Source organism: Atheta coriaria, unplaced genomic scaffold (genome assembly GCF_025399875.1).
Source record: "Atheta coriaria isolate IRGN ID8LTWV9N9 unplaced genomic scaffold, Caltech_Dcor_3.1 hic_scaffold_1_pilon, whole genome shotgun sequence".
Lineage (NCBI taxonomy): Eukaryota > Metazoa > Arthropoda > Insecta > Coleoptera > Staphylinidae > Dalotia > Dalotia coriaria.
Window position 1 is genome coordinate 2595759 of NW_027045443.1, and position 12659 is coordinate 2608417.

The 12659-nt window shown below is 39.3% G+C and overlaps 1 protein-coding gene across 2 annotated transcripts; it reads right to left on the bottom strand.

The window, feature by feature from the left end:
* Positions 1-8017, bottom strand: SamDC (S-adenosylmethionine decarboxylase). Of its 2 annotated transcripts, XM_065299932.1 has the most exons (9): positions 7669-8017; positions 6363-6449; positions 3662-4112; positions 3503-3595; positions 3368-3388; positions 3138-3293; positions 712-3067; positions 384-518; positions 1-222 (listed from the first exon to the last, which is right to left on the bottom strand). In XM_065299932.1, exons 1-7 carry the CDS (start codon positions 7794-7796, stop codon positions 2930-2932), a joined length of 1074 nt encoding a protein of 357 aa, XP_065156004.1. In that variant the 5' UTR covers positions 7797-8017; the 3' UTR covers positions 1-222; positions 384-518; positions 712-2929. The 2 variants fall into 2 exon arrangements, with proteins under 2 accessions (XP_065156004.1, XP_065156012.1); XM_065299940.1 differs by lacking the exon at positions 3368-3388 and having other exon boundaries at positions 7669-8012.
* Between the last annotated feature and the right edge of the window lie 4642 nt (positions 8018-12659).

Consider the following 12659-nt stretch of genomic DNA (forward strand, 5'->3'; position numbering starts at 1 on the left):
TTAATTTTCTACATGCATCAATTTTATTTCATTTGCCAGACATCGTCAAAGAGTCTACAAGTTATTGATAGTCGCATTACAATTACAATCTGGACTGAAATTGTTACGCTGTTGGTTTTACGAAACAAGCCATCTCGGTACAGGCCCAATTTCCCGCATGGCACTGGCATGTGTTGCACTCGATCTTTTTGGTCTGCCCAGTCTCGCAGTGGTCGTGGACGTCTACAAAAGACGTTAATAAATTATGCTTCGTTTAAGATTTAAAACTTTATGCTTTGCGAGAACAATGCCACGGCTATTAAAAATAACAATGTATAATTTTGTGTGCTACAAAATATATCAGGTGTGCAATCTGCTCTGAAACAAGCGCAACTAGAGCTTACCTCGGGTATCTCTGATTTGCACTTTTGGTCCGTCACATTGTTTCCTTGTGCACGCCCAGCCCCCCTTGGTACAGTAGCAATCATTGCAGTTATCGTCGGATTTTTTTGACTCACCCTCTGTGCACACCTCGGCCTCTATAAAAAAATCCAATCATCACATCATCGATTTTAAGCCTCTTTTCGAAGAAATATTTGATGAAACATTAAACTTATTGTTTTAAAGGTTAATTAACGAATGAATTTATTTAAGAATGTCGAATATAGCATTATATCACGAAATCCAACACAAAAATGTTTGAATTAGCTGTAAATAAATGCGTGTACTTACCTTGTGCAAATGTGGCTTGGATCACAAGCAATGCAATAACCACGAAAATCAATGTACGCTTCATGATTCACAACGATTTGGTAAATATTCGTTCGCTGCCTGAATATCGACTAACACCAAGTGATGAGTGCGCGCGGTTTTTATATCCAGATACATAATCAATCAATTCTAAAATTGTTATTGCGCTTGAGCGGTTTATCAGAAACCAGTTGACCTTACATCGTAGCTTAGCTAATAATTATAACCGAAATGTGAAAAATGTATTCCGATGAGGCCAAGTATAAAAGTGCTGTCCACACGAACTTTGTGTACAATCAACTTATGATAATTACACTAATGGCTATTCAAATATACAATCTACACACACATTAAGAGATTAATATTTATAACAGACGTGTGCTTGAAATTCTCGATTTGTAGCAAGTAGATAAATACTAGTGGCTGATTATTGACTCTTTACTGATACGCTCAGATCAGTGATAAGAATGTAATCATTTATTGATTTCAATACGAATTTAATGTGAACTAGTAGAATGTGTTGACTAGTGGCGCATGTTATCATGATGTTATTAAAGTTTTTCCACAATGATTGTGGGTGAGAGCTGGTCGAAGGTTTTATATGTGTCTTCATGCACGAATAACACTAGTTTCCCCCACCACTCTTTGCGGGTAGTCAGCAGTTATAAAAGAGCAGCGGTAAGCGCTTAGGGTTCTTAGTCGTGTTCAGTAGCAGGTGGTTAGGTTTTTCCCTTCCGCGCTCTCTTCGAATCATAATGTGGCGACATCTTGCATTGAATTATGGAGTCACTACACTGGCGGCCTCAAATTATAGAATTTTCTTATTAAACAAGTTGACTGAGCCTTATCCTCAGTCAATGTTTGAGATATAAAAAAAATATTTGATTATTGTATATCTGTATTCATCTGATTAACATATTTTAAAGTTTTCCTCACTTGAATCTATAATACATAGAAACATACATTTATATAATATACTAAAATATAACACATTTGGTATAGAATCAATTAGATCATACCCTTACATTGATTAAATTCTATGTAACAGTATTAATTATGTAGAAAAATGGACCTTTTTCAACCCTGCTTGTTATTTTTTTTTAAATTTTGTGTGCTAACATAATAATCCTTAGCTTAAAATATCTCAACGTATCCAAGTTGAATTACAGCCAACTCCATCAGCTGGCGAGGTTTATAATAAACGGTAATTGCCATTGTCTTGCGTTAAAACCGTCTTATCACAACAGAACAGAGTTAGCTAGTAATCACCAATGGAACTGAACCGCCTTATTATGTTAACAAAAAGGTCCTACTAACGATTATATATATTTTTGCTCTCTCTCTCTAAAAAATTACATGTACAATAATTCTAAATTTATTTTTTGATGCTCTACTTCCGTTTCAATATTGTTTATACTTATATAGAATTAATTTAACAATAACAAAAGTTTAAATTTTCGAAAACACCACCGCATCAACATGCGACCGCATGTAGTTGTCACGTGGACGCGGTGGCGACAACGAATTTTCTCGCGCCAAATGGCGCATATCTGAACCCTGATGGGTTGAGTTAGATACAGAAATGTTCAAATAAATGTCCTGAATGAATGCGTGAACTTTTGCAGCGAGGACGCGCATATGCGTACCGTAGGCCGGTGCGGACGCGCTAACCCTCATAGGTTGAACAACGACGGCACGCACAGCCTAAGACGATGATCTGCTCATGAAAGCGTCATCGGATGACCTGTTGGTCTGATAGTATGATTGTTAGGGAAGATTGGAAGGGTTTTCTATTGTTAGGGTATTGACTTTACGTCAAGTACGCGCTGCTCGTTGCAAAAGTTCGAAAAGCACTTCACGAGATTTTGGTGCGCCACCAGCAGTACAGGATGAGTGCCGATGCGAAGTCATCGAATGAGAAGACCAAAATGAATATAAAGGAAGCGATGAGAATGTTGAGCGGATGCGTGCGGATGGTTCGTGCGTTTGCGAAGTGAATGTTCAAGCGTGAAGTACGCGCAGAGTTGCTCTTGTCCTCTGCGTTTAATAAATTCGTAAGAACGTCCGTTACGGAAGGCGAGTGTTGTTGACCTAATGGAGATTTAATTTTTGGAATGCGATTGGGGCGAATGATGGGAATGCCAGATGGAAACTTCGCATGCCTGGTAGCTGTGACAGAACACAGCTCGTCCATACACCCTCAGCTTGGGAACTTGCTGTAGAAGAGATAAGTGAGATCGTAGTTCTTGAACTGGCACACCTGCAACTCGCGGCGATGCCAATCTCCGATCTTGGTGAGGTGACGCAAATCTGCTGGTGTATCCTTTGCTTGAGATGCCTACAAATATAAATATTTCAGTAAATTTGTAAATGAATTTATTGAAAACCTTCAAAACAGCGTGTAATACCTGATTTGCAAAGAGAGTGATGGTAAATTTTCTGGGATTGAAAGCCTCTAATACTCTACTGATGATTTCGCGGTAAGACGCAGCCGGGACGTTAGTCTCAAAACTAACGTAAGAGAACTCTGGTTCTGGTGTAATATGAATAGTCATATAGTTACCCTAAACATAAAACAAAATTAGTCATCTCGTTAAATTTCTACATCACAAAAATATTGTCAGTAAGTGAAACTCACACAACTGGAGTCAGTATTAATCTACAATTCCACAGCAAGACATGTCAAATGGATTATAGAATACGATTAGCAAACATTCTGATATCCCACAATAGACTAAACATGAATTAATAAAATATTGCAACTTGTACTTACATTTTTCGTAACTCCGTTCATCGAATAACCGCACGGTTCGAACAAATAGTCGTCGATTATCATATTCGGGATTATTTTATCTATACCAGACTTCTATAACAACAATGGAACACATTCATATCGGCATGTTAGTAAACATATCACGGGGGGTAAACAAACCTTGGTCGCATCAGCTGCGGTCAGTGAATCCTCACGTGTGAACACCGACATAATCTCTGGATCCAAATCGGTCATCAGAATCTCTAAGGTCTGATCCGGCTCGGCCATTTTAACATTCTGGCCATTCGGTACCTGGCGCCCATTGAATTCTGGAAGTGGGTTCAGCGTGTACAGAAACCAGCAGTCTTTATTGACTGGCCCAAGACAATATGCCGCACCATCATTGAATAAACTGTCCAATAATTCCACCTCTTGATCGAAGTGTTGATGCGGCGTGACTTGTAAATCTGGACGCTTGAAGTTTTTACGCGAGTAAAACAAGTCGTCCACTTCGTCAAATCCTGCGTAATGTTCGACTAAGTCCAAGAGGACTTCCAAGCATAGCAATGGAGTGGTCGTACCGCAGGTTTTCAGAATAAAACGACGCTTAGATATAAACATCGAACTTTCACTGCAATGGAAAAGTGAAACGTTAGCAATACGTTTAGAAATTGGGGATTAAAGTTTAAAGTTGAAACGAAAATCTGATAATTGATTACAAATTCGATGCAATTGCGTGAGTCGAGCATTTTAAATCGGTTAATTAGTCATTATTAGGTCCCCACGCGCCAAAATGTGGTCGACTGTAAATGCTGACGCCAACATCGCGTCACTAATATGTATTTAAAAAAATACAAAGCATACGTACGAACAAATGTAAGTGTCTGTAAACTGTGTTTGCACATGATAGCATTTCATTAATAAACTTGCTCAGAGAATCAAGGAATGTACAATGTATATTAGCTGTCATGTTCCGGATGGTGAATTAATCAATGACCTTTGCACTTGTTCCAAATAAAAATGACTAATGTGTCGGTTCACATGCATTACTTCCAAATACATTCTAAATATGTACAAAAGTTCTATTTTTGAAAGTTTTCAAGACTTTTAAATGAACTATGAACATTGACAGAAGACACATGCATTAATACAACTTAAATTCAAATTACATTCCCTGAATGTATCGTGAGCAAGTTGACAGAGTATTAATGACTAATACGTATTGCTAATAATAATGTCACAATGTAATGCAAGGCACGTCCCGATGAAAACTTTTGCTTTCACGAACACACGTGCACAAGGCCAGTGCGGGCTACTGCTTGGTTTTCGCGTTGGTAAGCTGCCATAAAGTAGCAATTAATGAACTCGAACTCGAACCCGGTTCGGGGACAAGACCATGGAGGACAAGCATCGATGCGCGAATTCAAACGATTCCACTGTGACATCCACGTTTTATCTGCGTAATGAACTAGACGACGCCGGTTGACCGATAGCAACAGCAAACTATCTTCGTGCGCGCGCCATATTAGTTCGAAAGCATTCGCGATTTGTTTTAAAACTGATTGCGACGTTGATCAACACCAAACTAATCTCGGTATAAATTAAAGATCCCATACATATTGAAACAGTGCTCCACAATGAACACACTTTAGGTCGCGGAAATAGGTGCGACCTTCACCCTTTTAATTTCGCTCGAAATTGTGATCGTAACAATTTGAGCGCGTAGTGATGTAACTGTACATGCATTTATATTCAGGCCTCTTATCGCACACACGCCGGGCCTTGATAATTCAGGCGGTTTGTTGAACTGGATCTTCTCGTGAAACGGCCCTGCCGGATTACATAATGCGATCGAAGTGTTCATTCACCCAGATGACTGATTAGTATAAATTGAGCATTTTTCCACGAGCCGCGGGCGCTGTAATTCAGCGCGTTGTTGACGCAACAGCGAAAATATTTGGTTGCGATGTGGGAAAAAAACACAACGTAATTGCGTTAAGTAAGAGTAAATTCGCGCGATCGGAGTGACACTGCTCTTGAAAAGCTATTTTCGCGTGGCGTGCAAACGACGCGTGCCAACAACAGAGTTACCCACAGCTGATACACGCGGTTTATCGTGCGCAAGAAAATGAAAAACAGTAAACACACGACTCGTTGCGGCCGTGGCTGCCTGCCAAGTAATTTCGCTCTTTCCCTGAAGGGTTTACATTCGAATTCGACACTGGCGAATCTTTGTAGATGTGTGTATTGTTTGTCTGATAGCAGAGTTAGGAGATGAGGTTGCAGGATCGATGGATGAAGGGAGCAAGACGCGGGCGGGTCAAGCCCAGGAGGCAGCGGCGCTGTGGCGGCGGCTAAAAATACCCGTGGAGATAAACTTCGTCGCGAAAATGGAACGGATACGCGTGCGCTGTGCGCTCGCCGTGTGTTGGGACCTTGCCCTTGGCCACGGCCATCTACATTGCCTCGCTGGGATTCTAGGTCGCCAGCGAGATAGATAATTAGCTCGTCAGACTGAAGTCCTCCTGCTGGCTGCAGGGAGACCAAGCGGCAGCTGCACGCCTACGCTGCTGACGTAAGTACTTGCCCCTTTCAGAAGGGGCTGCGGCCGAATCGAAGGCGGCAATCGATCTCGTCAGGCTCTCTCGTCCGCGTCAGGAAAGCGCGCGTTGCGGCGGCCCGCAGGATCGATACCAGTGTACATGCGATGATGCGACACAAACGAATGCGCGACTCCACTTCCCACTTCGAGAGCATCTCGTCTAGCACGCCGGCAGACTATCAAAACTACTGATAATCGCACTATCAGCGGCTATAAAAAGACGCCGCGACCCGATTCCCAACACACAATCATTTAACAACGGACATAAATTGATCTTACCTCAGCACGTAGGCGTCTATATTGTCGTTGCTGGTGAAACTGATTATCTCACAGCGGACTATCTTCAGCAAGGACTCCAGTTTGCTCCTAAAACAAAATCAAAAAACGTTCAGGGTCATCGTTTTTACTGGATTAAATCATAAGCTGGATATATCGGAATCCGCGAAAGTGACATGCGGTTGAGATACTCATGCGGTTTATAATGATTTATGCGAAGCGTGTTTAACGGCGATCCCGGCGACAACAAAGGAGTCAACGAGCAAGCTCGGCAATCAATTTATTTGATTGCTCGTATAAAATTCTGCAGCGCGAACATCTAATAATAGATTCGATTAATGTGCGATGCTTGTAAGCCGGCGCGCATGCACGAGACACAGCAGTGTTACAAAATAAATAATACAAACGAGAAACGACAATAAAGAGCAGAGGGCAAAACCAAAACTAATAAGTAACAATTGTATGCGCATACTTACATAATTGTACTTTGAACTTGGCAATTAAATCAATCAACAAGTTAATCGTCACATAGGAGAAGTTTAATGGACGCGCGCGCGGTCAAAATTTTCCAAAAATAGAAAAAAATTATCGGTTTGTAAAGTTTCTTCTCTGGCAAATTATGTTCACAAATACGCGGCGATAAGATTTGAATACGTAGTAATGTTGCAACCTTACACGTACGATAACTATTGTAGTGTAAAATTCGGAATAATCAACGTTGCGCTCATGTACTATCGCAAATGGTAACAAATAACACCGTGGGTACAAAGAAATACCTAAGCCAACGATAAATATTGACAAGTACGGATTAGTGCAGCAGAATATTTAAGTAAATATCAGCTGGATTTGGAGTATGTTTAATAATTTATGTTTCCGTTATTAGACATGCCTCCCAATGTTGAATTGTGCGACATTGTTGCACATTACACGCCGTTTGTTTATATTCAGGTTTACGGTAAAGCAAAGGTCGACCGATCGATACACAGCGCACAACGCGAGCGCGCGAATTCGAAAAACGTAAATGTTCATGCAAACTACATGCGAAAAGGTACAGGTACGGGTACACGCCGGTCAGGTGCGTGCGCTTGCCACGCGTCCTGGCAAATATTCCCTTTTTTTGCCCGCCGACGGGAGGAAAATCCCGCTATCCCGCTCACGGTCACCGCGCGCCGTTACGGTCCAATCAACAATATCACTGAATGCTGACTCGGATATTTTGCCCTCTTTTAACAATTCAGCAATAATTTTTTTCTTACATATCTGATCTTAACATTGAAATGAATAAATTTAATTGCTAATTTCTTCTTACCTAGGAATTTTCCTCAAATCAGCGCCCTTCTTGGTGGCATCGTTGGTGGTAAACCAAATCTCCACCAGTTTCTCGACCCCCTCGAAAAATTGCACATTGTCATTCATCGAATCTTCGCCGGATGCCATCGTGTGGTTTGTTCACCTTCTCGTTCTGGTCGATAAGATGCTGGATGTCGCAGGATACCTCGCGGGGTTCCTCAGGTCGTGCGCACTACGCGTTGGATCGACGGGCACAGTGTGTAGCGGGCGCGCGAATGGCAGGCGAACGTCGGATCGACTGGACCCTCTCTGCGGTGCGAAGCGAGTGTGGTCGGCGTCTCGAATCCGCGAGCGAGCTCGAGTGCGGGCGGCGCGCGTTCGCGTGGAAAGCGAGCGACGTGTGGCGCACGACGCGCGCTCTCCTCAGCAGCCAGGCCTCAAGGAAAACCCGACTAAGGGTGGTCGACGGCAAATAACGGTTCGCGAATGTTACAATCCGTTTTATATTGAGCGCAACAAGAAATCAGAATTGCACAAATTCTTATGTTTTACTCTGCCTGATTTGAAGATTACAAAAGGGGAATGCAATTACTCGTACAGGTATGTTAATTATTCAAATATGTAAGCAATTTCGACAAAAATAAATTCTTGAACGCTGATTTGTAACCGTAGATTTTGCGTACGCGGTTATCACTCAAAAATTACGTTCAGCATTTTAGATTGAAATCTAATAAAGACATGATATATTTCATGTTATATATTTCGTTCCCAACATTCTGACCTTCGTCCCAGAAGAAATAAGAGCAGAAATTCATCGGATTATAAATATTTTGCTTGTAAATGTTCAGCGAAGCACGCGCTAGCAAAAAAACTCGAAAACAACGATAAATGTAACTGGAACTAAAAATTTCCGACTAATATACCTAATGTCAACAGTAAACAAGTGCCATTTGCTGTCGATGCAGCATGCACCATTGTTATATCAGTCGCCATATCGTTCTCACTATGCACTATAGAAACGGGACTTCAACAATACTATTTTTAGCAGAAAATTCACATGTTTTCGACTTTAAACATACATGGTTGCCACAATTTGTAATCTATGGTAATCGTTGATTGCAATTTAATCTATAAATCAAAAATTCACAGGGTGCCATCTTGTGTATACATAATTTTAAAAATTAAGCGAATAAAAGCAAAGTATTTTCATATTATAATAATTAAATCATTGTTTGTTCAGTCGAGAATTTTGATACAATATCTACGCTGAAAACAGCTCGTGCATCCACCAAAAGTGAATGAAATCAATTACCTGGAATGTTAATAATCATCTAATAAAAGGACCAACATAAACCACACGTTGTATTCTTATAAATATAAACCGACTGGCTTTATTCTCGATTCTTTCTTAATGTTTGTAGATACGATACGTTTCTACATGTGTACATTAAATTAATTGGTATATTCTAGAAGCCGTGACGGTTCTTTTCAGGCATCTGATATAACTTAAAACTGAATGAGCAATTGTAATGGTATTACAGTTAACTTTTAATTTGTAGTAGTTGGTGTTCCGACAACTAGATGACGCTAGTGTTGAATCTTCAAGCGAAATAATTTGTTTATCTTTACCAACCTTGTAGCGGAAACTGAGTCGCAACAATTATTTGTGCTAAAATAAAGCTCTTTTTTCATTTGGTTAGAAATCACACACCAACTACCTGACAATCGCCCTCCAAATTTGGTAATTTTGCTAATTTCCGCAAACTGTGTACGTTTGTGCATTATCTCGGTAACCGTTCGAGCCATAGTAATGCCGCTTTCATATTAATATAGCGCAAGAGTTGTTATAAGTGATGGGACGGAGGCTATGGTTAACAACGTTTAGTTACGTGATGCTTACGCTATTTGTTCTGCTTTCCCTCTATTTCCAGGTTTAGGTTTAGTTTTCGAGTAGGAACGCGGCTTCTAAGGGATAAAGCATAACATTACTGCTTTTAACACTCATTTTGCTATTGTTTCGTGTTTTACTCTTCCGACTTATCGGAGTTTGTGTATAAACAACTCTATCGCCTTGAACAACTTCTAGCTATGCTCGCACTACAAACGTTCGCACGTTTTAGTCAGTTCTTACCTGCCCACGGCTCGCCGCCTTTCTTTCTTCCATTTCAATTAAATGAATTCCATAACATTTTATCTCTAAAAATCAGCATAAAAATTAGCACTTAATGACAATAGACGTGTTTAGTGTTTTTCTAACGATGATTTGTGCGTGAAACGATCATAAAACTTGTATCATCTTTTGTACGTATTTGTACATTTGTTTATTGTGTTCCATCGACTATTAGATTTTTTCGATGCTAAATATTGGAATTGGAAATATGTATACAATTCTTACTTTCGAGTACCTATAATTAGCGTCTCCCCTCAGCAGGATTTTACGGGTACTTCAGAAAGTTTACTTACTCGCAATGATCGGATCATTGTGGGTCATTGCGGGTCCGACGGAACGGACTTAATAAGTGTGTAGCATAGTGCGAGGTCTTACACCCGTCTTCTTTCTGTTTCGGTACATTATTTGATTACCCGCTTCATTGGTAAGTTTTTAAATATTATTACATTATTATTATTCTTTTTTCATTAAATCCGTGTAACGAGGGTTCCGTTATAACTCAAAATTGTTGCGTGTTGACGGATACATTTTCGGTTTACCGTACCTTTCATCTTGTATTGTTTCTTTGTACTCGTAATCTTAAGGTTACAAGAATTAATTCTGCAATCTCGTTAACGTGACAATTTTTGTCCGTAATATATTTGTATAACGTGATTTCAATATCCTTCCGTGTTTGTGTGTGCGATGACGTCGGACGGCACTTTGCCTTGTTCGAAGTGTATCCGAAGAACGCGTTGCAAAGAAAATCTTAATTTTGCAATAAAATTTTATAATGGTGTTTTATTTGTATATTTATTTGGATTGGGTATCTTACCTCTCTTACTTCTAACCAACTAGCCAAAGGGCTTGACTTTGGAAAATGCCCTTTAAAAATTGACATTTTCCAAAATGTTTGAAAACATAGTTTGGAAAACACCTTGTATCTTGTAAATTAATTTACTTTGTTGAAGGTATTTACCGTTATATTAGAGTTCGTTACGATGCATACCTTTTCAACCCAATAGCCCTTTCGAAAGCACCCTGAAATACTCTTTAAAAATTGGAGTTTTCCAATAAGTTTGAAAACATAGTGTGGAAAACACCCTGTATCCCGGGAATTAAATGACTTTTTTAAGTTTGGTAACGTCATATTAGAGCTTAAGAGTTTATCTACGTGATGCATACATTTTCAACCCTCTATCCTTCCCGGAAGTGCTCTAAAATGCTCTTCAAAAATAGTTGTTTTGCACAAAAATTAAAAACATGGTGTGGAAAACACCCTATATCTCCGGAATTAATAGACTTTCTTGAAGTTTCTTAACGTCAGATTAAAGTTCGGGAGTTTATCTACACGGTACATACCATTTCAATCTGCTAGCCCTACGGGAAGTGCCCTAAAATGCTCTTAAAAATAGCTATTTTTGTGCAATAAATTTCATTTTCTGGCTGAAAAACAACGTATTTATAATTATTTTTGGTCGAATCACAGGGTCGAACGTCGTTCCTGATGTTTTCGGTCAAATTTTTTGTAAACATTTTTTCGATGGAATTTTTTTTCGGTCGAAAAACAGAGTCAAACTTTTTTACTTAAATTTTTCGTTCGAATTTTCCTGTTAAAATTTTTTTGGTTGAAAAACAGGGGCGATCTTTTTTACTTAGAATTTTTCGTTCGAATTTTTTTAGTTAATTTTTTTTTTGGTCGAAAAACAGGGTCAAACTTTCTTTACTTAAATTTTGTTTGGCCAAAGAACAGTGTCGAACTATTTTGTTAAAATGTTTTTCGGTCAAAAAACAGGGTCGAATTTTTTGGCGATTATGTCAAGAACAAAAAGGTCTACGAAAGACGAATGCATTTTTCTCTAAAATTGTAAATAGGGTCTAAACGGTTAATGTTATCAAAAAAAGTTACCAAAATAATCGATGTAGAATTAAATTATCTATCAGGTATCCGATTTAAAATTTAATCGAAATTAATAGTTCCATGCATAGTACGAGTACAACTCTATTCATGTTCTGCACTACCACACTTAGGGTGCATTCGCGTTGGACGCTTACGCGCTGTGAGCGCTCACGCTTATAAGCACAAATTTTTAGTGTTCGAGATGGCCTATAGGCGCTTAGAATCAATAAATAAATTTCGTTCGTTTTGGATATTGTGAGCGTCAATAATCATCAACATGGCAACTGTTTATCAAATAATTTAAATTTTTATTTTTAAATTTTAATTTAATTGTAAATTTTATTACTTTCTGGATCAGTTAGCTCAACAGAAATTAATTTTGGTTGACTGCTTGCCATTTTGCGGGATTGTAAAGAATTTAACAATTTAGAAATAAATGAAATTTTTGGTTAGCTTATGCTCAAGTTGCATTCGTTTTGACAGATAATAAAAATTGGCGCTCACGCTTTCGCTGCCCTACCTCTGTGGCGTGAGCATAAATGAGCGCGAAGTCTGTGCTACGAACTCAGCCATGAGCGTACTTATGTGTCACTCACAGCGCCAAGTCGAACGATGAAAATGACATGTAAGCACGCTCACAGCGCGTAAGCGTCCAACGCGAATGCACCCTTAAAGTATCAGTGTTTACAAACAAACATGTTTTCTTATCTCGCGCAATTTTTGTGCGATCGCCACGCGGTTGGCTTGTGTACCACGTTAGTTTCATTTTTGTCATCAGGTGATGTGCACGCACATTTTCTTCATTATACTCGAAGTCCTTAATTTATCTTCATGTTGTTACGTAATTTTTTTAAGGTTTTTTCGATTGTGCGCGCGTGATGTGCGGCTTCGTTAAACCCGGATTGCATATACGCATCATTCCTATAATGTGAATAATTAATCAGCAATTTTAAACGTGTAT